General features: G+C 45.7%; 1 protein-coding gene across 15 annotated transcripts in view; it reads right to left on the bottom strand.

Annotated features, from left to right (window-relative positions):
• The window catches only part of KCNQ2 (potassium voltage-gated channel subfamily Q member 2), a 121,427-nt gene that overhangs the window by 37,244 nt on the left and 59,899 nt on the right, over positions 1-24,284 (bottom strand). For 5 of the 15 annotated variants that reach the window (XM_074969509.1, XM_074969508.1, XM_074969516.1 and 2 more), the window contains exons 7-12: positions 22,744-22,839; positions 19,775-19,869; positions 13,510-13,539; positions 7,145-7,213; positions 5,029-5,076; positions 4,856-4,885 (exon numbers count right to left, since the gene is read on the bottom strand). In XM_074969509.1, the coding sequence (XP_074825610.1) occupies positions 4,856-4,885; positions 5,029-5,076; positions 7,145-7,213; positions 13,510-13,539; positions 19,775-19,869; positions 22,744-22,839 (368 nt within the window). The remainder of the gene's footprint in view (positions 1-4,855; positions 4,886-5,028; positions 5,077-7,144; positions 7,214-13,509; positions 13,540-19,774; positions 19,870-22,743; positions 22,840-24,284) is intronic. The other 10 variants (XM_074969511.1, XM_074969514.1, XM_074969518.1 and 7 more) reach the window with 3 other exon arrangements.

The raw sequence follows: 24,284 nt of genomic DNA, 5'->3' as shown, positions 1-24,284 counted from the left end.
AGGTGTTAAAAACCCACATCAATGGAACGTGGCAAATCCCCCCGTGTTAAGGACTTGGCATTTCAAAATTCACAAAATCCATTTTTTGTAACACTTGCAAATCAGGATCTAAAAAAGTGTGCGTGGGGGGGAAGCAGTTATGGACTTGTTAATGAATCTATAAAGTTCCCATGAATCTGACCCGAGTCACCCTCTTTTCTGTGCTCAGGGACTCGCATACTGTTAGCCATTCACCAAGACAGGGTTCCCCTGACACAAAGCTGCCTTCTCTTCACAAAAAAGTAATGGGATAGCCCACTGACATAACCTGAAAATGCTTCAGACAGCTGTGCTCAAGTATTACTAGACGACTTTGCAGTTATATTTAAATTTCAGAAGGGGGGGAACTCTATTTGGCTTTCCCCACGTTTTCTTAAATTTGAACTTGGCAACCTGAAGGGCTCGTGTTTAGTAACAGAAGGAATATGTAAAATTCTTTCTGCTCTGTAGCAGCCAGTGCAAGTTCAAATGGAATCCACCCTCTCTTTCTTTAGGACTCCGAGGGCCTGTGCAACAAGTTTAGTGCAGACAGAGCCTGCACCCACATAGAGCCCAAGTGACAGGTTAGCGGCCTGGACAGCCATACAGCTGGGCTCTATAGATAACATCATAGACAGAGAATATTCAGCATGCACAGATTTGGAGAGACACATTTGTTACTTGGTTTCTTAATCTCCTTTTCAGTCTCTAAAGAAAGTAGCAGTCCCTTCTTTTCAAATAATCAGTCCCCATTATGGCAACTGATTATTCCCAGATTACACACAGTCACAGCATGAATATCTGACACCATTTTAATAACAGTAACATTTTAATAATAATATAATATATATAGATATATACACACATATATTTTTTAAAATAAATATATTCCAGTGGGACCCAATCCTGCACCCATTTAAGTTAATGGTAAAACTCCCTCTGATTTCAAAGGAAGTGGGACGGGGAACCACAATCTACAACTTGAAGATGACCTTTTAAACTGGTTGCTAGGCTTATTTACACAATCTCAGGTGACCCTAACTCATGCTGTAGCATGTAATCTGCTTCTTCTAACTCTACAGTTCCCTAGAATTCTCCTGTTTCTTTGCACTCTGATTTTTTTTTTCATTTTGCCTGATCCTGTCCTGAAAAATACAAAAGGAAGGGCATAAATCTCATCACAGATGCCTACAGATGTTCAACAAACCATTTTTAAAGAACATCGGACATGTATTTCACATAGAAATCTCCGCAGACCTAGCTAAGCCATACATGTGCCCCTTAATACTTTGGTCAGAAGACAAAATAAGCAAAGACAACCTGCCACACTGAATTTTCAGCCTGATTAGTACGTGAATAATCACATCCCATTACCCTATCTGAATAGTAAGCCTTGCTTAGTAGGAGTAGTGAAAAAAGTCACACCCCCTCCCTTCTGCTTCCCCTGAGGCTAAAAGACAGGGCAGCCAGCCGGCCATACTTTCATCTCCACCTTGAGAGAGACACAAGAGAAGTGTGTTCTTTTATTAGAGGGAGTGATCATAGCTAGCTGCACTGTATAGGTCAGCCATCAGGACATGAAGAGTTCTGCTCCCCCACCCCTGTCATAAGCCGATTGCGATGCAGATGGACAGACAGCACCCAAAGCACTTTGCAACAGAGCAGACTTTATGAGGAGTTAAAAAAAATGTAGCCAAATACCAACATGGTTTGTGTCCATCACAACCTGCACTGCGGGTCACAGAGAAATGAGCTTATGGTTCTTAATAGCTGATCAGCATACAACTTCACAGTGCTTGGTAACGGGATGAATGCAGACAAGTTTGAGCGTAAAACATAACAGAAAAATGGCAAAGACGAAACCCATCTCCAAGCTGCGATGCCTAATTCAAATCCAAGGCAAAATAAACTACCTCCCTTGGTAATTAAAAAAAATACTAAAGTGTTATACAGTAATAGGGTAACCCCAAATTGGGTAACTGCATTATGTGTAAAGGGGCATTGACTGTCAGTTCTGTACAGCCCCGAGCATAGTGGGCTCTGATGCATGATTGGAGCCCCTAAACCAAAATACAAATAATAAATAAATTAATAGTTGAATCCCTGTGGGTTTAAGGGCACTGCATGTGAAATTAGGGGCATGGTCTTCCAGAGTATACTCTGGCTTCTATGAGACCTTCCAGCGCTACTCAATGTAAGCATATTGGGGTCTGTTCCTAAAGGGTCCAGACATCTATTTGAGTAGAAAGAGTTTCTTTATGGGCACTGAGAATGTTGGCAATCTCAACCCTCACACGGGAAGATGTGCTGATCTTTGTAAAATGCCTTCATCAGTTCTGCAGCAGTGTCAGAATAATGGGGTGGAAGGAAGGATTATTGCGCTAGCAAAATATTGGGGGAAAATTGGTTTGGCTGCGCTAAGGAGGCTATTGAGAACAATATGGAAAATATTTTAATGCCATTATAAAAGTAAACAGCACACCCTCAGCTTTGAGTACTCCTGTGTAGCCACTTTCCTAGAAGAGCAACAAAAATGATTTGAAGCATGAGGGGAATATTATAAGGACTAAGAAAACTTAGTTTGAAAAGGAGACAAGTGAGGAAGTTATAGAAAATAATGAATAGGAAAGAAAAGGCCAATCATGCCACTTCCATTTACCCTCTCCCCCAACGTAAGAACGAAAGGGCGCTGGATACAATTAAAAGGGAAAAAATTAAAACCACTAAAAAAATATTATTTTAACATGTGTATTAACCTGTGGCGCTTACTGCTGCAGGATGTTAGTGAGATGAAAAGAAAAATGCTTCTACGATTGAGGACAGCATCCGCAGTTACAGTTACACAGGCTAATATAAAGTCACAAAGGGCTATCAATCCTCAGACTTCGGGGTCTAAACAGAACCTTGGCCGAGACCAAGCAGAGATTCTTCCGCATGGCACAAGTAGGTGCAGTCTGGGGAGTTTAATTTTTCCTCTGAAGCATACAACATATGCCACTGGCAGAGACAGGATACCAGATCAGCCAGATTCTTGGGATGACATCCCGGCTCCACTGGCCTCAATGGTACTGGGGCCAATATTTCACGCTTGGTCTCTTCCAGGAAGGCCACTCGCTGTGTTGTTTTCCTTGCTGATGATATCTGAAGTGGAATGGAGGACGGGAGGCTACATTCCTTCTCACTGCACAAGGTTAGGCCTCAGAGCAGGAGGAAATAAGGTCTGACTTGTGAAAACGTGATGTTGGTGATTAGATTTATTTGGCAGCTTGTGGATGGAGCACTCTGGAGATCCTACATGCACAGAGAAGCTCAGATGAGTGACAGGAAGGAGATAAAGTGGAAACAACAGTAAAGCTGGGCACTTAATCCTCTTAGCCGGCACCTTATCTACTTAAATATCCTTTACTGGATTTTGTGCCAGGGAAAAGTTAACTTGTTTCTAGCCCCTGAGATTGAAAGGTGCAGCAGCCCTTTACATCCAAAACAGGAACGCCATCCTTAGACTAACAACTGTCTTGTTATATTTACAATGTTAGGGAACCGCAAGAAGTGTTTAGATCCAACAGTATTTCCTTCTTAACATATTTAGGTCATAAACTAAGTTGGGTGGGGTGGAGGGTTAAAAACATCCAGTTCAAAATTCAACCTGAAATTACTGCCAAGAACAACTAACCGATGGGATACTGACATGCAATTAACTAGGTTGAGCTGGATGGAAAATGAGGAACATTTGCCTCAAAAATTGTCATCAGCATTTCCCTCTCTCCCGTTTTGCACTGGAAATTCTGTGTAAGCTAAAACTTTCCAGCAGCTCTAGTTGACCGTTGGCATGCAAAAACATTGGTCACATACATTATTCAGCAAGTTCTAAGGCAGGGAGATCTGTGATCCCATGAGGTGTACCCTACTTTAGGGGATTCCTCAGTTCCAGTACCTGCTGCCAATCATGCTAGTGGCATCCTCTGTATCTTGCAGTGATGGTTTGAAACAGGCATAAAATATTATGCCTGTGCTCTTTAATTATATTGGGCCAAATCTTGAAGCTTTCCTTATTCATGCAAAACTCCACCTGAAGTTAGTGCGTAAAGACTATGTGATTGAGTCCAAAGAGTATAGTCAGTTATTGCACAACAGGTTTGGCAAGAAGGGGTAGGAGGGGAGTGCTGGGAGGTGTTTGGAGCTGTTGACGTAAAAAGCGATTGCATGGCATGGAGGGCCAGTGGACATAGGCAATGCTCCATTTCTCCTAAACCCATGGCCTGGGAGAGTTCTGAGAGCGTCTGGCTGAACTCGCTTTGGTTTTTTGGTACAGGGACTGAAAGAAAGGCAGAGCCAGGGTTGGGCTCAGTCATGGGACGTGCGGTGGCAGGGGAACAGAACATGAAGTGTTAAAATTGTGTCTACATTGTTATTTCAGCTCCCAGATTCTGGAAACAGGCAGAGGAAAGAGAGGCATAAAACAGTCCCCTTTTCCCATGTACTCTGGACACTCATCTGCCAAAATCTCAGAAGACATCAGCCTGTGACAAAACATTTCTGAGGGCAAATTTGACACACCTCAAACTTCATCTGCTGCCAGCACAACCCCCATAGACACTATCCACAGAGCTACAAAATATAGCCGAGGTATACTGCAAAGAAGGAAAATCTGATTTAAGGCCCAGCATTACATATATGTATGACACACAGTGACATGTCCCACAGCTCAGAACAAGCGCGACAACCTGCTATGCTGGTTTTAATGGCACTCAGCTCCTTGTTGGTACAGGCGTACGTGGCGCGCGCACTCTCACATACATGTAAAGCATGGGAATGGCATGTTGGCAGTGATACAGACCTGGGTGATGGCTCAGGCTGCTGCTCTTTCCTTTAAACAGAAGCAATAGTACATTATCAGTGGTGTCAGGAGGGAAGGATGCAGCTGCATTCACTGTTCAAACATAACGAAAGGACAGTACCAAACAGTACAACTAAGCGAGGTGGATGCAAGGGAGGGCATGGAGCACTTACTCCTGGGGCTTCCGGACTGGAGAGAAGATAGCCGCAGACTCACACAACCTTGGGAGGAGACACACGAGACGTACAGGGTCAAAAAGTCACAAAACCCACCTCTTTGTGCACACAGATTACTATGGAGCCCCGTGGTTACACCACTCGCATGAGCAAACGAGGGACAGCGAATGGTCATGCTACTTTGAAAATTTGAGTTTGTTTCTGAGCAACTCCCCAGGACTTTCACAGACCTTTCATAAACTTTCCTTTCAGCTCTTAGGCAAAGAACTGACTGTGATGAGGTGTACCAGGCATTTGCTGCCCCCTACCAGAGGCCCCGCCCAACCTTTGCACACCCCTCTCTACAAAGTGGTCCTTTTGGAAATGATTAAAAGTGAGTCTGGACCACCAGGAATGATCTACAGAGATCTGCCAGGATCAGCTACTGGTGGAACCAATGAGACTTGGTCCTCCTGCAGCTAGAAGGGCTGGGAGCAGGCAGAGGCCAATCAGGGTTCAGCAAGCAAGATAAAAAGAATTGGCTGCTTCTTTCAAGGGCCAGTTCTGGGTGAAGCTGTGACAGCAGGCTCTCCCTCTCCTAAACTTAAGAAACCTGGCCTATCAGGGACCTAGCTCTAACACCATTTTGCTTGGCTCAGCAAAGGGCTGGTTGTTTTATGTTATGATCTTTAATATCCAGGTGGCCACTTTGAGTTGTGTTAATTTATTTTTCTGTAAAATTAAGGCAAGTCTGCTCTGCGGGATGCCCTGGCTCAGGCGGGCCTGTTACACTAACTCTAGGAGATGTTGTTTCATCGATGCATCTGCCCCATGCAGTGGCTCAGTAGTGCAGAAGTTTTGTTGTTGTTGTTGGGTTTTTTGTGTGTGTGTGTGTGTGTGTGTGCGGGGGGTCGACTGGAAGGTGCACACCACTCTTTTTCCAGCTCCTGCAGGAGCCTCAGCTGCGGCTAAAGGCTCCACATGAAAAATTATCTTTGGCAACTGCTCATTGAGAGAGAGAGACACGAGCCATGTTTTCAAACTCTGGCAATTTGGGTATGCAGTTGCTGCATGTCATTTAGATGTCTAAATACCTGATTGCCCCAGTAAATCAAGGGCATAGAAGACAAAGTGAACTAAATGGCACCTCTACAATTTCCGGCACAAAACCAGAGGCCAAGTTAAGGCCAGGCTGAAAATCTCACCCAGGGTTCATATACGATTCAAGAACTTCTCTCTCCCAATAAAAAAAATGATGAAAAATGGCCTGGTGGCCTAGTGGCAGTTCTTTGCATTTCCACCTAGGAGAGCTGCATTTGATTGCTGGCCACCATCTCCCATTCTCCAAGCTGGCAGGGATTGAGAATGCTGCAGAGGCAGCTCACTTGGTCCTTGGGAGAGAGGGAGTGACACATGTCCCCCAGTGAGTAGGGATTTGCCTGAGCCAGAACACCAGATCACTCTGGGGAAGTTCAGATGCAAATCCAGGGACCAATTTCCTAAAACTCTAGTGGACATACAAATGCAGATCTCCTGGGCCTGGCTCTACTCAGCAGTGACCATTTTAGGAAGTTAAAAGAAGTGGTATTGATGAGCTCTGAAGAGAGTCCCATCCAAATTCCCTTGAGCAGAAGGAGAGTAGCCACGCTACAGGGCCTGGGGGAACATAACACAGATGCCATTTACAAACAAGCCAGGAGCCATGCCCAATCCTGGGATTAAATATACAAATTGTAAAGTCAGGCATGACTTTAGTCAGGCATGTTAAGCTCCTGATGCTTTAACAATTTTTCTGAAACATGAGATAACTCCAGAGGTCTTAAAAAGCCCCAACCCCCTTCAGCACTTTGCTCAGACTGGCCAGGTAGCCTCGTGACATATTACTTTCTGTTGTCACCTGAACACCCAGGGAATGTTTAATAGCAGATGATGTAGGAAAGGGTCTAGCAAAGGAATTTACAAGCATCACCTGGGGAGAGGGATGGGAGGCAACGCACCATATATAACCCATTATATGGCAGCATCCAGGTACACAGAATTATCCAGGGCTGTGCACATACCAGGCAAGCAAGGAAGGAAGGAAATTGGTTTGCCAGCTGGGTGTTTTCTGAGCTCTCCCAGCTCTGTTGCTAACCTGAAAGTCAGTCCCGATTTGCTCTTCAGGTTCCTGAGGAGTTCCAGCTGGTTCAGAGGCGGAATGAGTCTAAAGTGAGAAAATGAGAGACAATTACATTCAGGCAGAGACAATATCACAACTTCCTGTCACAGGAACTACCCCACCCACCTACTTTCAACCAATCTGAGCTTCGTGTCGTGGTTTGCAAATACTGGGTAGCTTGGGGAGAATGAACAGGGATCGGACTGCTAAGGCCACTTTTCGAAGTGCCCGAAGGTAGGTGCAGGAGAGACAGACAGCAAGGCAGTGAGAGAAAGAGAGAGAGAGAAATTTCATCTGCATTCTTGTATCTCTAAACTCTCCGAAGTTGAGCAGTGGCCAGTGTTCCTGTACAGTGCTGTTACATTTGGCAAGGCAGGTGTTTACAGCATGTTGTTTAGCAGTTGGCCTTACTTTGTTAGAGGTGTCATGCAGGCCCCAGAGACTAGGGCTGGCAGAAGAACTCAAAGTACACTGCAGTGTGATCCTGTTGCCAGGGGCAGAACTCCAGAAATTGGGGGTATCCTGGAGGAAGAGGCAGAATCTTACAGTGTGAGGAGGGACAGACTTCCAGAGGCTGCGACTATCCAAGGAAACTGGCAGCAGTGTTTAAAACTTATAACAAATGCTCGGTCCAGCTTTGAATTTGGTTGAATGTTTGAGTCATACTTCATGTGTCCGGTCCCAGTGAAGACAAAATAAATGGATGATATGCCTTGTATCTTAGAGTAGAACTGATGTTTCCTTCTCATCTGTGATCTGAAACTTACAGAAAAAGAGACTGACCCTACCACTCTGATCATCCATTGGTTCATGAAAAATTCTGCCTATCTGGCTTTATCTTTCTAACAACATAAAACCTACTGAGTTGCAATGCACGGCAGGTATTAACTATGCTGCCCACCTGTATGTCAGCTGGCAGAAGTGAAGGAGAGACGTTTATGTAAAGGGCAGAAAGAGTGCTACTGTGAGTCCACGAAACCTTTATGGATCTGAGGATGGCTCTATAAATATTTTACATTGATATTCACGGTCGAGTTCTCGACTACAAGAGAAGCAGACTGGAAATGTCGGGAGACGGGATTCGTCTCCGTAAAAGACACACTTCGCTGGAAAGAGCAGCATCCACTCAAGCGTCTGCTCAGGGACTCTGTGCGCAGGGTCAGGGGCTGATGGGACAAATCCAGATGCTTGTTGAGACTTTCTTGGCACAACCCTGGTGTGTCCTTGCCAATATCCGAAACTCCTCCTTCCAGCACGTCTTCCCAGAGGGCATGAAATCAGCACAGATAACCCTCCGGCCTGCCTGTGACAAGTCTCAAAATATTTACTCTCTTGCCTGAAATAAATGGGCCTAGATACTAGCTAGCTTAGCCTGGAATGGGTGTAAGAGTTTGTCTTCACTATCACGCTACATTGGTGCAGCTGCACCGACGTAGCACGTCTGGTGAAGACGCCCTATGTCGCTGGGAGAGAGCTCTCCTGTTGGCCTAATTACTCCACCTCAACGAGAGGCGGAAGCTATGTTGGCAGGCATTCACACCCCTGAACGACGTAAGTTGCATTGCCTTACGTGGTCGTGTAGACAAGCCCTAGCTAGCCAGACCCCTATGCAGCTCTTGGCATCCCAAGGCAGCACATCAAGGAATTTATGCTCATTCAAAGGAGAGTCACCCATCCTGGACTGCTGCCTCCTCCTTCTCAACATACACAGCACCTCCTACATGGCAGCTGTCTGGGTTCCTTACAAATGTGCCACTCACAGCATGCAGGGAGGGCAGTCCTTAACGTCGGAATCTCAGTGCACAGTTAGCAACTAAGGAGGGCAGAGCATCGAAGCAAGCTGCTCTTTCCCTCACCATGTTCTGTCAGATGACCACTTCTGTGACGCATCCAGACTCCTGGCGAAAAGAGCGAGAACCATGAGGTGTCTCCTGTATGGGCAGGATCTCTTTGCTCAGCTATGACCCAGCCGTTCAGATCTAAAACTGGGCTCTACACTTCAAGTAAAGGAGATTCCGCATTAGCTGTCAGCAGTCGCAGTACTGATATCTAGTCATTACAGGGCAAGAAGCATTCCCGAACTTAGATGTTCCCTATGGATTGAACCTGTCCGTCCCAGATAATATGATTGCACCTGTCCGTCCCAGATAAGCTATCACACTGGTCATAGACACTGGTCCAGTTTCTTATGCACCTGCTCAGTCAATCTCGGAACAAAGCAGGGCATAATTATGGACAGTGTTCTTCAGCAGCTTTAAATTATAAGGGAAACATTTTCAGTGGTCTTGCTTAACTGAACACACGATTACAAGAGCACGTGTGCTGCATGTACAAAACTCACATTTAAAAGCACAATTATCCATTCAGTGAATGTAATGGTTGGGTTTTTGTGTGCCCAAAATGGAGGTGATCAAAAAGTTCCTAAAGAGGTTGACAAAAATAGGGCCTCAAAATTTGGCCTGGCTTCTTTCCAGAGCAGTACAGCCACATTCCTCTTACATCTCTCAGCCAGAGTTTTGTTTCCACCTAAAGGATAACACATATTGAAGCCAGCCATCCTGATGAATTAATGATCCTACCAGGGAGACCCTGATCTCACTGCAGTGGAGTGATGCATGAAGCACTTCATCATTATGTTCATTCAGGGCCACTGGCTGTTTTTTGTAGATTCCTTGCAAGGCATTATCTGAGCAGATGTGTGCACAAAATCAAGCACAAAATGCCATTGATTTTTACTAGCAGTTGTGCACCTAATTCCTTTTTGTGGATTACTTTCTTCATCTCCAGTAAAACATCTGGTGATGGTCCAGCTTTTCTGCACTAAGGTGAGCAAACCAGGAGTCCAAATGGCCTGTCCAGAGTGACCCAGCAAGTCAGTAACTCAATCAGAGCTAGGTCCCAAGATCTTTCTGTTGGCTCCCAGTCACTTGCTCCGACCACGGGAACAAACGCATTAGGCTCACATGATGCTGAAAATGACTGCCTCTCCGTAGAACAGGTTCAGCCATGTGGCTTCCAAACGCCAGCAGCTGAATGCAGCACTGAAGCCAAAGGAACGAAAGGGAGTTTGCAAATGCAGATGCTACATTTTAATGGTGGAGTCTGTGTGTTTGGGGAGCAAAAGAAGGAAGGTTGACTAGTCTTCTGGCGATCATCACTGGAGACAGGAGCAAACCTGAACATGCTGAACCCAAAACCTAGATGCGAGCACTGCCGCTCGGCCTCCTCTCTAGCTATCATACCAGTTCAGGAACCAGTTACTGAGCTGCTCTGCCAGTGAGGTACACTGTGGCTTTTATGTCTTCATACGCCTCAGATGAAGGGAAATGGAGGGCTCAGGTTTTGCTGAGTTTCGTTCCAAACTGTTGGATCTTGACATCTTTGTGCCTCTAAGGGTACATCTACACAGCAGGTGGGAGTATGCCTCCCAGCTCAGCTAGACAGACACGCACTAGCTCTGCTCAAGCTAGCATGCTAAAAATAGCTGAGTGGCCGTTGTGGCCTGGGCGATGGCCCAAGCTAGCCAACCAAGTATGGTCCCAGAGGGTCAGGCGGGCTTGTACTCTGGCTGCTAGGCCGTACTGCCGGCAGGGCCGCAAAGTCCACATTGCTATTTTTAGTGCAAGCTGAGCGAGAGTGGGTCTGTCCCCCCAGGCTGGGAGGCACCCTCACAGCTGCAGTATAGAAGTACCTTGAATGTGCACGGGTGGAAGAGAACTGTGTGCGAAGTAGGGTGTTGTCGTGTTTGGCGCTAGGATGTGGAAAAGAACCTGAGATTTTCTCTCTCTCGTCCCAGCATTCGTTTCACTTGCTTGAAGGGTGCATGTTTCAAGACCAGCAAGGCAAGAGGATGCACGCACCAAGGCACAGTACTATACACAGCTCACGCTACCCAGCACAGCAACGGGTTAGAATTTCCTGCTCGCTGCACAGGCTCTATTGGTTTGTACTGTGGCTCCAGAAGTGAATCATCTCCTCTCTCTCTCGTTAAATTGACCGCCCTGCTCTTGTTGATACATCACAAGAAACACAACACTAACATCAGGCATTTCCCGCCCATGGCAAAAGGAGCACAAAATTACTGTGGCTGGGAGCACAAATATTCAAGCATAACAGAGCCGGGGCCGTGGGGTTCTCATGCCTCAAAGCCCTCCGCAAAAAAAATATGATACCATCACAAACCACAACAGGGGGAAAACAACGGGGCAGTGTGCACGCACACGCACATGCACACACACACAACCGATAGTCATTATTCCATAATGCAGCCCCAGGGAGTGAGGGAGGAAGACGGAACAACAAAGCGATGAGAAGGAGTGGATGTCAGAGCTGGGTGGGCAGCATGGTACCGTGAGAGGCCCAAGATGCAGCAAGTCCTGTCTCTGAGAAGAACCAAGTGCCCACACTCGCAATGAACCCTCCTTTGCATTGTGGTTTTGTCTTTATGGACCGAGACACCACAAAACTGATAATGAGGAACCCCGTCTTACAGCTTTTACTCACACAAGCAGTCCCATTGACTTCAATAGAATTACTCATGTGTGTAAGGCTTGCAGAATTGGGCCTTATGGGCCAGATCTTTGTTGGCGTCAATGGAGCTATGCTGATTTACACCAGCTGAGGATCTGGCATTGTATGCATATGAATTTTGAATGCATATGAATTTTCAGCTGCAGTCCCTGATTTTTGCATGCCCATGTTTGCATATACAACTGATTCTGCTTGCAAAAATGCATAAACTCATTCTGCACTTAAATATGGTTACTGGGGGCACTGTTGTCAGGGTAGGCAAATGTGCACACACAAAAATTGAAGGCCAATTTGAGGCTGGGGGAAGTTTGGGCCCAGTAACTTGCATAGGGTTTTCTTACCTAAATCCCATTTTAGCTGCCGTACATAACAATTTTGCAGAGACTATCTGGGACCTGATCCTTATTCCAATGAAGTCAATAGCCTATATGGCATTCAGGACAGAAATAACCATGCAGTTGCTTTGTAATTGTAGAATAGTAAGTCTGTACACAAATGGCTAAAATATAAAAATTGAGGTGAAGTATGTGTCCTGTAAAATTAACTATTTTCTGAAGTATGACTTTGTGGCTCTGACCTGAACAACTCTTCATAAATTTTCCAACTTCTGGAATTTTGTAAATACCTTTATTTTATGGACTGCAAACAAGAGGCCAGTTTTTTATCTCAGTTATACCAGAGTAAAGGCCTGCTTTTTAAACCAAGCTTCCATTCTATGCCACAGTGAAGTATATCCGCAACTCTGTCCCTGCAGTGCATTGTTGCTTTTTCCTTGTAAATTAACTGCAGGGACAAAAATGTGACTGCAACTCACTGTGGCTGTAAAATGTGCAACTGCAAAATCTGAGACTGGGTTTGGAAAAACAGGCCTGAAATCAGATTGACATCAATGGAGTGTATGTGGATTTACACTGCTTTAACGGAGAACAGGATCAGGCCTGCAATTTTGAAATGCAAAGCAGCAAATGGGTGATCACTGTTCTCCTTCTTAAAATAAGTATTTACTTTCCTTTGGGATTTCCTTCATGTCTAACATATCCCTGTGATTTGAAAATCCATTTTTAGTAGCCACTGAGATAATATTTATTCATAATAAATCTTTTACATGTATTATACATATAGATCCTTTCAACCTGAAAGACCCCAAAAGGTTAGACTGACTGAATGAATTATTCATTGCAAACAGTTGGCTCAGCTCTAGCTCTGACCCAGAGGGAAAGTGCCAACTACTGAATTGCCAATAACTCTCATAAACCTTATTGAGGTTAAACTGCCCCTTCGAAAGCTAGCACAGGCTTTCAGGTGAGGTCAAAACCAGCCATTTCTGTTTAACGTATCTTCACTGGTAGCTAATGGCCACAGCTGCTACAACAAAGAGTGGATTGGGATAAGAGAGGGCTGGAGAGGAGAAAAAAGGGATGAAGGAGAGGAAAAGTTGAGAGATGGAAATACGAAAAAAAGGATGAGAAAAGGGCAGAAGAGAACGGGGAGTTTTCTTATTAACTATCCTATGAATCTGAAGATGTTCATAACTTCTGCTTAGAAAACCAAGCTCACTGAGAAATCTCCTGTTCTCCTTCCTGACATTGCCACTTAGATGTACAGTTTCCCAATGCTTGTACAAATCACCAGCTAGACTATTGATGAAGATGCATGGAATTAGCCTACAGACAGTTGAGCGGGGAGGTTGATTTTGGAGCTTTTTTTTAAAAAAACAGGGTTTTGGTTGTATTACAGGCTTAGCATGTTACGGTCCCAGACAAAGAAGGAGTGACATAACACATGGTTTCAGATTCACATGCACTTCATACCTGGAGGCACCATACGTTTGCGTTTGCGAGCTTTTCAAGTGTTTTCACCAAAGAAAACAAAAGGGGCCAGAGAAAGAAAAACAGCAAAAGGGGTGGAAGGAGGGAGAAAAGAAACAGAAGAAAGAAAATTAGCATGTGAGCTACCTGTATTTCAATGAGCAGATGTAATGTGAACCGGGCTTACAGGTGGCTGGCAAATCTGAATTGGCTCCAGCTTTCCCAACCTCAGTAGGACTACAAATTGCTGCAGATCCGTATCGCACTTCAATAATGGCTAGTCTAGAGTTTGCTCAAAAAACAAAGGTGGGCAAAAGAGATTGAAGGGAAAATGTAGAAACCTCCAAGCAACCTTTTGCAGACATTCCCTGGGGGAATCATTACACTCGGAGGTTCTGTCAGCTGGGGCCTCCTCCTAGAATCACATGAGCTCCTCACTCTGAAATGCTAACTAATGAGGTATCTCTCCAGAAGCATAGCTCCTGGGTTCAACGTGTCCAAGAATGAGGTTCAGAAGATCTACACTAATTCCATACCATAAGCATATCTCTAGTGGCCATTGATTTATACCCTATGACTGCCAATACACAGGGAGAGCATTCACATCAGGGATAGTAATGTAGTCGAGAGCTGGGTATTGTTATAACTGGTGGTGATGAAGGATAGAGTCCTTTTAAGCAAATCTGGTTACAAATGTACACAAAAGTTTCTGATGTCTTGGTGTATAAGTATGTACATGCATAAATGCCCATTACAATGTGCTTTTCTATGCAGATTCAATCCATATGTTTCACGTTTTATTTATTTGAACTTTGGTACTGACATACTTTGAGTGTAAGGGTTCAATTTTAGATTTTCTTTGGGAATAAAATATCCTCCCAAAAGAAGTGGGTCTAACTCTACTGCAGTAGGTCATTGCAATGAGGTTCTGGAGAAATCTGATGTTCCTGCAAGGCGTACGTAATAATTTTCCAGTGTGAAACAATCCATTCTTTGTGGGAGCAACATTGAGAAAACATGTAAGCCCGTGTCACAGGGCTCCTGCTGATAGCTACTTAATGAGGAATAAGCAGTACAACGTGAGCAAAAAGATGCATCAATGCCAACCTACCAGCTTTGGGCCAAGATACCAGTCACCACATCTTACTTATCACGCGGAGGAAATACCCACTTCCCCATACCCCCTTCCAAAACAGACTTATTCATCTGCTAGATTACAGCAGAGGTAACCCATGGCAGGGCTGTCCTGTGTCATTTCAGGCCATGTGGCATTCCATCAGTGACTTATATTGCTTATTTCATTCAACAATTTGGAATAACATGAATTCCTTAGGAAAGTGGGTAGAAGAAGGCAGAATGGACACTGTGCTTCTGTGTGTGATGAAAACTACAGCCAGAATATAAAGTTAACCCCGCACTTCCTTTTTTTTAATGGGGGGGGGAACTATTTGTACTGAGCTTCGCCTGACAGATTTCAAGGGCTATTGACATGGGAGGTGATACATTATAGAGTGAACCCCATACATTAAATCATTCACTGGGAGAGGCTACTGGTGTTTCTGTGCAGCATCCAGGAGAATTTCAGAGGATGCACCACGTCGCATGAGTGACACTGGCACTCAGTGCTCAATTCCTAATGAAAGAGGTGCCAGGGCACAAGCCATTTTTTTAACTTTAATAACTGACGTGGCAAGAGGGGCCGGGGCTAGGAACTGCCCAGCCTAGAGGTGCCGGGGCTCAGCCCTGGCTCAAATGAAGCACTGCTGACACCATGTTTTATCCAGTGTGTCGGGCACTTTATGCAGCAGCACGCGGGTGGTTCATTTATATCACGGTAATTTTGGTTCAATGGCACACCTTGGCACGTCAATTTAGCAACTGCAATAAGAGGATCTCTGATGGTTTACAAACATTTATTAATACTCCCGACACCCATCTGAGGCCAGGTTTATTATCCCCATTTACAGTCAGGGAGATTTTGTTATAAAGAAGTTACAGTAAGTGACTTTTCCAAGATCACACCACAAGTCAGTGACAGTGCTGAGAACAGAACTCTGCCGTCCTGGCTCCCAGTCCCATGTCTATAACCTCCCGATCATACATACTCCCCTGGATATGGTGTTATATGGGACTTCATAGTAATGACAATATTGCTACATTTAGAAACTGCACTACAGGGGTTCTCAAACTGGGGGTCTGGACCCCTCAGGGGGTCGTGAGGTTATTACGTGGGGAGTCGCGAGCTGTCAGCCTCCACCCCAAACCCCACTTTGCATCCAGCATTTATAATGGTTTTAAATATATAAAAAAGTGTTTTTAATTTATAAGGGGGATCACACTCAGAGGCTTGCTGTGTGAAAGGGGTCACCAGTGCAAAAGTTTTAGAACCACTGCTGTAGTACAATCGAAACCTATTAAGCATTAACGAGGTGCAAACCAAATCCCTAGACATGCAGACTTGCCATTTGGGGAAGTTCATCAGATCTTGTTCCACATTCAGATCTGTCTCCAAACTATGTGGCTTACGCCACATTTAACATATTGGTGTGACATGGTTTTCTTTTGACCTTGTGGGTGACATTCACTGTACCTGCATACAGCACAATAATCAGGGTTTATGCAGGTGAAATTCGGTGGGAAAGGAACGTGAATTGGAGACAAAATCTACCCTCCCCAACCCAGGGAAAGTGCATTGGGCTTCAGCCCCGGGGGATAGAATAATGGCCATCATTTGTGAGGGGTGTTATGGCCAGTGAACCCACATATTCAAATGTCCCCAACCCTTAGTCACCTCCAGCTCCACCCTCTGGGCCAGCCTGTGCAAGACTAGTGGTAATACCTCCTCCAAGGACCACAGGTCATGCAGTTGTTCCTCAAACAGAGCTTAATTGCCTTGCATCCGCCCCTCCCCCCCCTCCCACCATGAGTAACTCATCCTTGAGCGGTTTTTATTTAAGATGGCTCTACTCTTTCATAGGCTAAATTTCAATTCAACGCATCCAAAAGGTCTTCATTTACCTGACCAGATTAGCTTTCCACCTGAATTTTAGCTTTTGGGCCACGTGATGCAACGATTTTAACGGGCTAATTGCTTTAGCAAATAGTCATTGAAAAGGGTTTCACTGTATGTCCGGCTCTGTCCAGAGGCTTATTCTTTCAAACACCCTCCAGGCCTGATCCATGGCCCACTGAAATCAATGGCTGGGCTGCCACAGACCACAACGGACTTTGGAGCAGATCCAGTGCTCTCACCCTCGCGGAGAGCTGACTTCAGTAGGAATTATTTAACCTCAATTAAAGGCAAGGAGAAGGGAGGGAGAGACTCACTGAATGAGTGCAATGCTATTGGAAAACAGGCTTTTTAAATAAAACACTGAAGGTGGTTCATAAATGTCTTCAGCTAAAAGAAATAAACATAGGGAATGGATCCCGTGCAAAACGTGCTGATCATAATAGTAATGTGAGTTCCAGTGGACTTTGAAAATGGATTAACAGACTGGCCGCAGGGCTTCTGACAGGCCCACCCACTCAAGGAAACATATTCTGATTGTCTGTTAGGATTCCAACACGCACCAATAATCAGGGAGAACAGAAACAGATTTTGATTTCTAATAGACAGCTCTTCTGTCAGACAGTTCCTCCCAGAGGTAACAGACCTACTGTTCCAATACTGTACCATGCTATTCTCTAGTGGGGTAAATAAGAAATCCGTGGGCTGTCTCAATGACCAGACAATGAGAATGACCAGACACTGGCCGGCACCATCAGTCAATACCTACTGTGGAACTAACCCAGTTGATTCATTCAGCATCACAGACCGTCCTGTGTAGCTCCATGTATGCACTTTAAAACGACAGGGATGCACAATGCTGCCTGGCGATGCATTGCACATTAAGCCTTGGGTGTGTAAAATGACACTCATTGCTATTTTTAGCATCAAGGGAAATCCGTAAAACCCCCACATCTTGGCATTGCCATATTGTCGAGCCTGCCTGTGGGGGCCGGGGAGCACAGTCTGTTTCGCCACATGCAGAGGACAGAGAGGGGCTGCTGAAAAGGATCCTTACTTTTGTGAACGTCTCTTCAGGACATCATGCCTCATCCTGGCGATTTCCTAGGGCATTTCAGTGCATCTGCAAGTCCCACCCTGAAGGGAATGCCACTCTCCAGCTATCCCTACTCTAACTGGGGTCATTTAAGCTTCAAGTGCTGCCTTAGTACTAGCAAGAGGTCATTCCATTTAAACCATGCCGAATTGACACGGATGCCACTCAAATGTGGCAGCTGCCCTGCGGCCAAGCAAATCAGATTTATTTCTTGCAGCTCTTCAGTCTTTCCCATTTGCATGGAGCTGCTCCTCGTGGGAGGGAGGGGCAGCGCACCTGGAATCTGAATTTTCCCCCTTTGGGAGAAATTGCAAGTGACATGAGTTGCGGGGAGAGGGATCTGGCCCACGTGCTGCCTGGCCATGGGGTGGGGGTGCTGCTGGCTTTCTGGGGATTGAAGATCAGTGGATCAGCTGGGGGCCGCATAGAGGATGGCTGGTGGGTAGGTGCTGAGAGCTGTATGGGAAGTGACAGCGTCTGGGGATTGTGAGGGGAAGGATGGGGGCTGAGGGCTGTTTGGAGGGGGGGTAGGGAAGAGGGCGGTGTGGGGACTGGCGGGTGGGTCAGGAGTGGGTGGAGCGCTGTGTGGGCTTCAGGCCTGGATTAGAGGTGAGGACTGACAGCTGTAGGAGGAGTGACTGGGGGCTCACTGGGGACAGATGGAGGCTGGGAGTTGCCTGGAGAGTGAGGGGGGGTAGGTGGGGGCTAGCTGGGAGAGCACAGTGACACTCCTTGAGCCCCTCCCCTTCAGTCCCTGCTGATTGCCTCCTCCTTCTCCTCCTCCTGGATTCAGCAGGGGCAGCAGAGAGGCTGCCTGGATAGCAGGCACCACAGCAGCTCCCAACTGCCAGGAGAAGCATCTGCAGCCCTGCCCGATGTGGGTGGGCATCCCGATGGGCTGTGTGACAGCACGACGGCACTGCCAGGTGTATGTGTGAGTCACACAAGATGCTGGGCTCTTGGCAGCCCTGGGTTGCCCCCCTATCCAGGGTGAGCCGCAGAGGCAGTTCAGGCTGCAGGCAGAGCTGTTACATACACAAGCAGTTGCTCCTATAGGTCTGATACCGGCAAAGCTGGGAGATCAAACTTATCCACAGGCATCTGATAGGATGGGTCAAGCCTCAGGTCTTAAATAAGCTGAATACCCCCTGGCGTAAGAGCTATGGAAGATGCCTGGGCATCCAAACCAGTTGTTTGGAAACAAACTTTTCTGCTGCTCTCCTCTTGACGATGCAGGAGAACTCACTGGCGCTGTGGCAGTCCTGCCTACTGACATGTCTTTGCTATCAGCCTGAGAGATGCTGTTATCTGATGTCACAAAGGCAAGCATGGATTTCAGGCTGGGAGCAGTGTGTCCCTGGTGCCATGACTGCCAGAAAGTGTCCACTTGCAGGGACGGCAGCTGTGACTATTCTTTTCATCTACATCTACCTTGGGTTGCCATTTAGGATTTCTCTCCTATTGCAAGCAATTGCCCGGTCTCAATATTTGAAGAAATATAGAAGAGGAGGCTTTGCCTCATTCAAACCCCCAGAGAGAGACATGTGCTCTGTTTAATTTCTGACTCTGAGAACCATTACAATACAAATCAACGTCACTGCCCCAGGACCTCATCCTCTCTGTATCCCACCAGCCTAGGTGGAATCAGAGGAGGCTGCAGACCCTGTAAATGCCAATTACAACTCAAGGAAGCAGTGAACAAAGTGCTGTACTCTGGCAGAATGTCAGGACCAGTCAAGGGATGGGAGCAGAAGTTTGCTGAAAGGCAGAAGAACCATTAGAATCTGGTTACAATGACATGACCACGCAACTCAGAACTAAGATCTGTATGGCAAGGCAAAGGATGCATTTACCTACTTTCCAAGGCTGCTCTGGAGGAAGTCTTCACACTGCCGTAGCAACTGTCACAACACAATGCAACTACCAATGAATACAGAAAAATAAAGGTGAAAACAACAACACGCACACAAAAGTAAATTAATATCATGGACATTAAAATAAAGCAAAAAAAATAAAAAGAAACTTAAAACTACACCAGCTCTTGCAAGCTTTTCAAATCAAATTTTAAAAATGTAGTTAATTAATATAAAAAATGAATGGGCTGGATGGAGTCATTGGCATCATGAAACAGGAACCTGTAAGAAGGGGTTTAAAGTCGGTACCTGTACATGGGAACGGTGACTGTGCGTTCATAGTACTCCCAGGTAGAGTGCAGGTCAGTTCGAGAGAGGTTGGTGGCATAGAACCTCCAAGCAGCCTGTGGAGGAGAAGGGAGCTGTACATGTGAGTGAAAAACAGCTTTAATCGTCCTTCCGACCCCAACCCGCCAATCCACAGCAAGAGAAATATGATCAGCAGATTCATCAGAGGACCAGAGTGCTAGCCAGCTGTGAACGGAAGGGTTCTTCTGTTGATTCAGACCAGAATTTCTAAAAGAGATGACCAGACCTCTATGCAGTAGATGAGCCTATGAAAATACACAGTAACGATTTGCACTGCTACTCAGTAAACAGTTTAAAATTGAAGATCTATCCCTGCCTCATGGCACTCGCCTCCAAAAATGCTGCCCTCGCTTTGTGGCTGGTTACGTTAAAAACAACATAAGCAAGGACCACAAACAAGGCTTAGAACCTGACTGTTAGAAGTACTGATGCTTACAACCCCAGCTGAGTCAAGGGGAGCTGTTGGTGCTCAGCATCTCTGAAAATCTGACCCTTTAATCTGACCCTTCTCAGAGAACACATCCTGATAGTCAATATCCATTCAGTTGGGACACACATCAAAGTTTTCAAGTCAAAGGATTACATGGCTCACAAGTAGCTCAGTCTAGAAGCTGAAGAGCCTTTCTGGTTCCTTAACCCATGATTCAGTCTGTCACAGATCCACTCTTTGGGTCTCAGAGTAACAGCCGTGTTAGTCTGTATTCGCAAAAAGAAAAGGAGTACTTGTGGCACCTTAGAGACTAACCAATTTATTTGAGCATGAGCTTTCATGAGCTACAGCTCACTTCATCGGATGCATCCGATGAAGTGAGCTGTAGCTCACGAAAGCTCATGCTCAAATAAACTGGTTAGTCTCTAAGGTGCCACAAGTACTCCTTTTCTCTTTGGGTCTGATTCTGATCTTAAATTAGTGCATCTCCACCGACTCCAACAGCGCTGCTACACCTGATCTATGTGAGTCTGACTGAGATCTGAATCACACCCTCTGCCTTGAGCCAGCAGCTCCCATTGGGTTGCTGCTCTGCTGGGTTTTATTGATAAAGAACAGGGTCTTTCTGTAGACTGGAAGACCTGACAGTCTATGCCTTTCCTGCTGCAATAGCAGACTATTACTTAGATTACAATAGTGCCTTATGCACAGACATCTGTTTCCATCAAAAAATGCTCCCAATTGCAGCATCACATTCATATAAATTTTCTCTTTGCATAAAACCAATTTGGGGAAAACAAGCTGAATTACTGAATTGTCTGCATCATGTATTAACTAAATCTGCTTGGATTTTGTCTTTTCTCCTCTCAGACTGGCTGACAGCATCTGCTGTCATCCTGTGGATGATTTCCTTGCATTTATTTTCAGGGCTGCTATCTAGCACCATTTGAGCTGCCTCAAAATGCCACCTTCCCTCCTCCTCCAGAGAGTCTCAAAGAATAATGAATCGGAAACAATTTGTCTGAGACAGTTTAATATAAAGGTTCCTTGCTTGAGTCCCAGATGTTGCTCCCTTAGGTTCATTTCCCACCTGTAACATTCTTAAAACCTCTCACTTGCACTGTTTCATGGCTTAACGGTATTCTTCAGTGCAAGAATAGAGGGTACGTCTACACTGCAACACCCGCACCCCTCCCCCGCACCAGCGAGATGGAGAGCCTGCATCAACTGATTTGAGCTCACACGGTTTGCACAACAGGGCTAAAAATTGCAGTGTAGACACTTGAGCTCAGGGTTGCTGGGTTTCAGAGCCCAGGCTCCAGCCCAAGCCAGAACGTCTACATGGCTATTTTGAGACCAGCAGCCCAAGCCCTGGAAGCCCTTCAGTTGACCCAAGCTCGGAGACTCGCTGCCGCAGGTCTATTTTCGCAATGTAGATGTACTCTGTGTGTCCATTCCTAGGAGGCTGGTTAGAATGAGGGTTAAGGTCTGTTCCACAGCTCAAGGAAGTCCATGGGAAGCCTCCCATCGATTTTGATGGGAATTAGGCAAGGCCCACAATGAAGAAGACCTTATAAGGAGAGGGAAGCGCACCTGAAGCTCTTTACTTTGCACTAGGATGACTTTCAAATACTCCACCTAGAAACAGCATCTGTACCTGCAGGGGGCAAAGTGGGCTTTTTTTTTTTTTACACTGGCCTTTCTACACTGAAGACATGGGGCTAGACCATCAGCTGAGTTGAGGGGTGTGAAGAAGAGGTGGTTTTAAGCCATTTTTCTGTTCCCCAATTCTGGACTGGCTGGGGGTAAGGGGAAATTGGCCCCATAGGGACCACTGCACCAGCTGAAGGCCAGGCAGAGCTCTGGTCACTTCACCCCAGCCATGGCACGGCCCCTCCCTGCCCCCTATGTGTAGGTGATGTGGAGCCAGCAGGAATCTTCAGCTGTCCCATTAGGGGAGGTTGCTGCCTGAGGCTGTGGAAAGCAGCCAGAGCAGGGACCGAAGACCTGGCCAGTCGAGTCAACTATGGGTTAGGCCAGGAGTGGAATGAGTGCGCCAGCCTCAGCAGACCCATATTCACTTCCCCCAGGGTGTGATTTCCAGGCTCCAGGAGGGCAGGTGGAGATGCAGGGACAGAGCTAGGTGGAGAGAACATGCACAGCACTTGCCTGCACTATGCCTTGTCTGGCAGTTCAGGAATCCTCCCAATTCTATGAGTATAAAAAGATCTCCCTTCATTAAAAACAATTAATCAGAAGCAATTCTGCTGAAACTGTCCAGATAGATGTGGCTCCTTTGTGTCAGTTCATTCCTAGCCAGCTATTGTTACCAATACAGAAACGTAACACACAAAAATCCCAGCCACCCCTGGACAGTCATCTCTGCGCCAGAATATCTGCTGAGACAGAGCAGCTGCTGGCATCAGGGGAGTTCATGCAGCGCATCTCTGTCTTCAGGATCGGGGCACTGCTTGCTAACCTGAATCAGGCCAGCTGCAGGGTTTCGCCTCTTCTCAAAGTGCTTTTGCCGATGCTGTTCTTGAACCTTCAGGGCAAAGCCAGAACCTAAAATGCCCTGGTAGAAAGAAAGAGACAATTTGCTCTAAAAGGTTGTGTTTGTAACAGCCCTACTGACAGCTCGCTCTCTCCTCTGATTTGTTCTCTTCTCATTTTCTGTCCCATTGAGATCATCTTGTACTTCCCCTCTCCCTAAGCTAATAATTTCCACCCATTGTCAAATGCTATGACTGTGCGATATGGAGTCTGGGGTAAATGTTTTACTTCTCTCAGGTGTTGCAATAAAGTGTAAACTGTTCACCCAGTGCTGCAGTTCCATCAAGAAAAAAGGAGTTTTCCGCAATGAACTCCCAACCTTTGCAAAAATGATTGTGGTAGCTTAATAAAATCTCTCCAGTGGCCCAGGAGCAAGAAATGGCACTATCACTGGATTGTGACTATTTGGGGACAAAACGAAGGCCAACGGTTTCCATTGCCCAAATATTTTTATTTATTTTGCAGCACACAATCCATAAAATTTATCCTGTCCTATAATTCCCACCATGCACTTTATTCAATCATATCTAAGGAAGCCAGTGATTGCATGAAGTACGAATATACAAGTGTGTCTCTCTCGTGTTGTCTCTCTATGCTGATTCAAAGGAGTATGTGTAGCCAGAAGACAGAGATGCACGGAAGTAGAATGGAACATATTATGCCATTGTTACTTAGTTGTTTTTCTGTGATCAGTTCCAGTCTACACAGATGTAAGCCCAAATAGTCTTCAGTATTATGTGGTTGTTTTCTTCCTCCTTGAAATGCCATGTTTGGTGGCAGGAAACAAGAAACCAAACACAGGACCAAACTTTCATAAATGTGCAGCCCCCACAATTGGGACCAGGTTTTCAAGAGAGCTCGGCACATTTAAAAAAAAACTTTCAGTTTGTGGGAGCTGAGAGCTTTTGGAAAGTCTGGTTCTAACTGAGGAGTTGAAATGGGAGCTGAGGTTGCTGGAAAATCTGGCTCCAGTTCTGGGTGCTGGGCACTTGAAAGCTAATTTGAAGGGCTTTGGTGCAACTAATCATGAAAGTGCTCACCAAGGGGAAAGGGTTGCTCAATCAAACCCTTTGTGTTTCTCTCTCATAAATAAAGATTAATTACAAAAACTCCTTTCATGCATAAGCCTTGGAACAGATCCTTTGCTGCTGTAAACCAACATGGCTACACTGATTTACACCAGCGCAGAATCTGGCCCTAGGTATCTTATTTATGCAAAAGATGGAGCTGTTCTAATCTTTTAATTAAGAGGACTAAATCCTGAGAGGCACCAAGCAGCCACAATGCTCACTACAGTCCCTGGGCATCTCAGGTGTCCTGCCCCTCTTAGTCAGTGTTGCCAACTGTCATGATTTTATCACAAGTCTCATGATATTTGATATTTTTCCTTAAAACCCCAGCTCCTGGACTCATGTGATTATGTGTGAGTCTCAGATTTTATTTAAAACAAAAATAAGTTTGTCACCT

The sequence above is a fragment of the Natator depressus genome, chromosome 13, assembly GCF_965152275.1.
Source record: "Natator depressus isolate rNatDep1 chromosome 13, rNatDep2.hap1, whole genome shotgun sequence".
NCBI classification, from domain to species: Eukaryota; Metazoa; Chordata; order Testudines; family Cheloniidae; genus Natator; species Natator depressus.
Note: the sequence above shows the minus strand (reverse complement) of the source record. Positions and strands in the feature narration are given on the sequence as shown.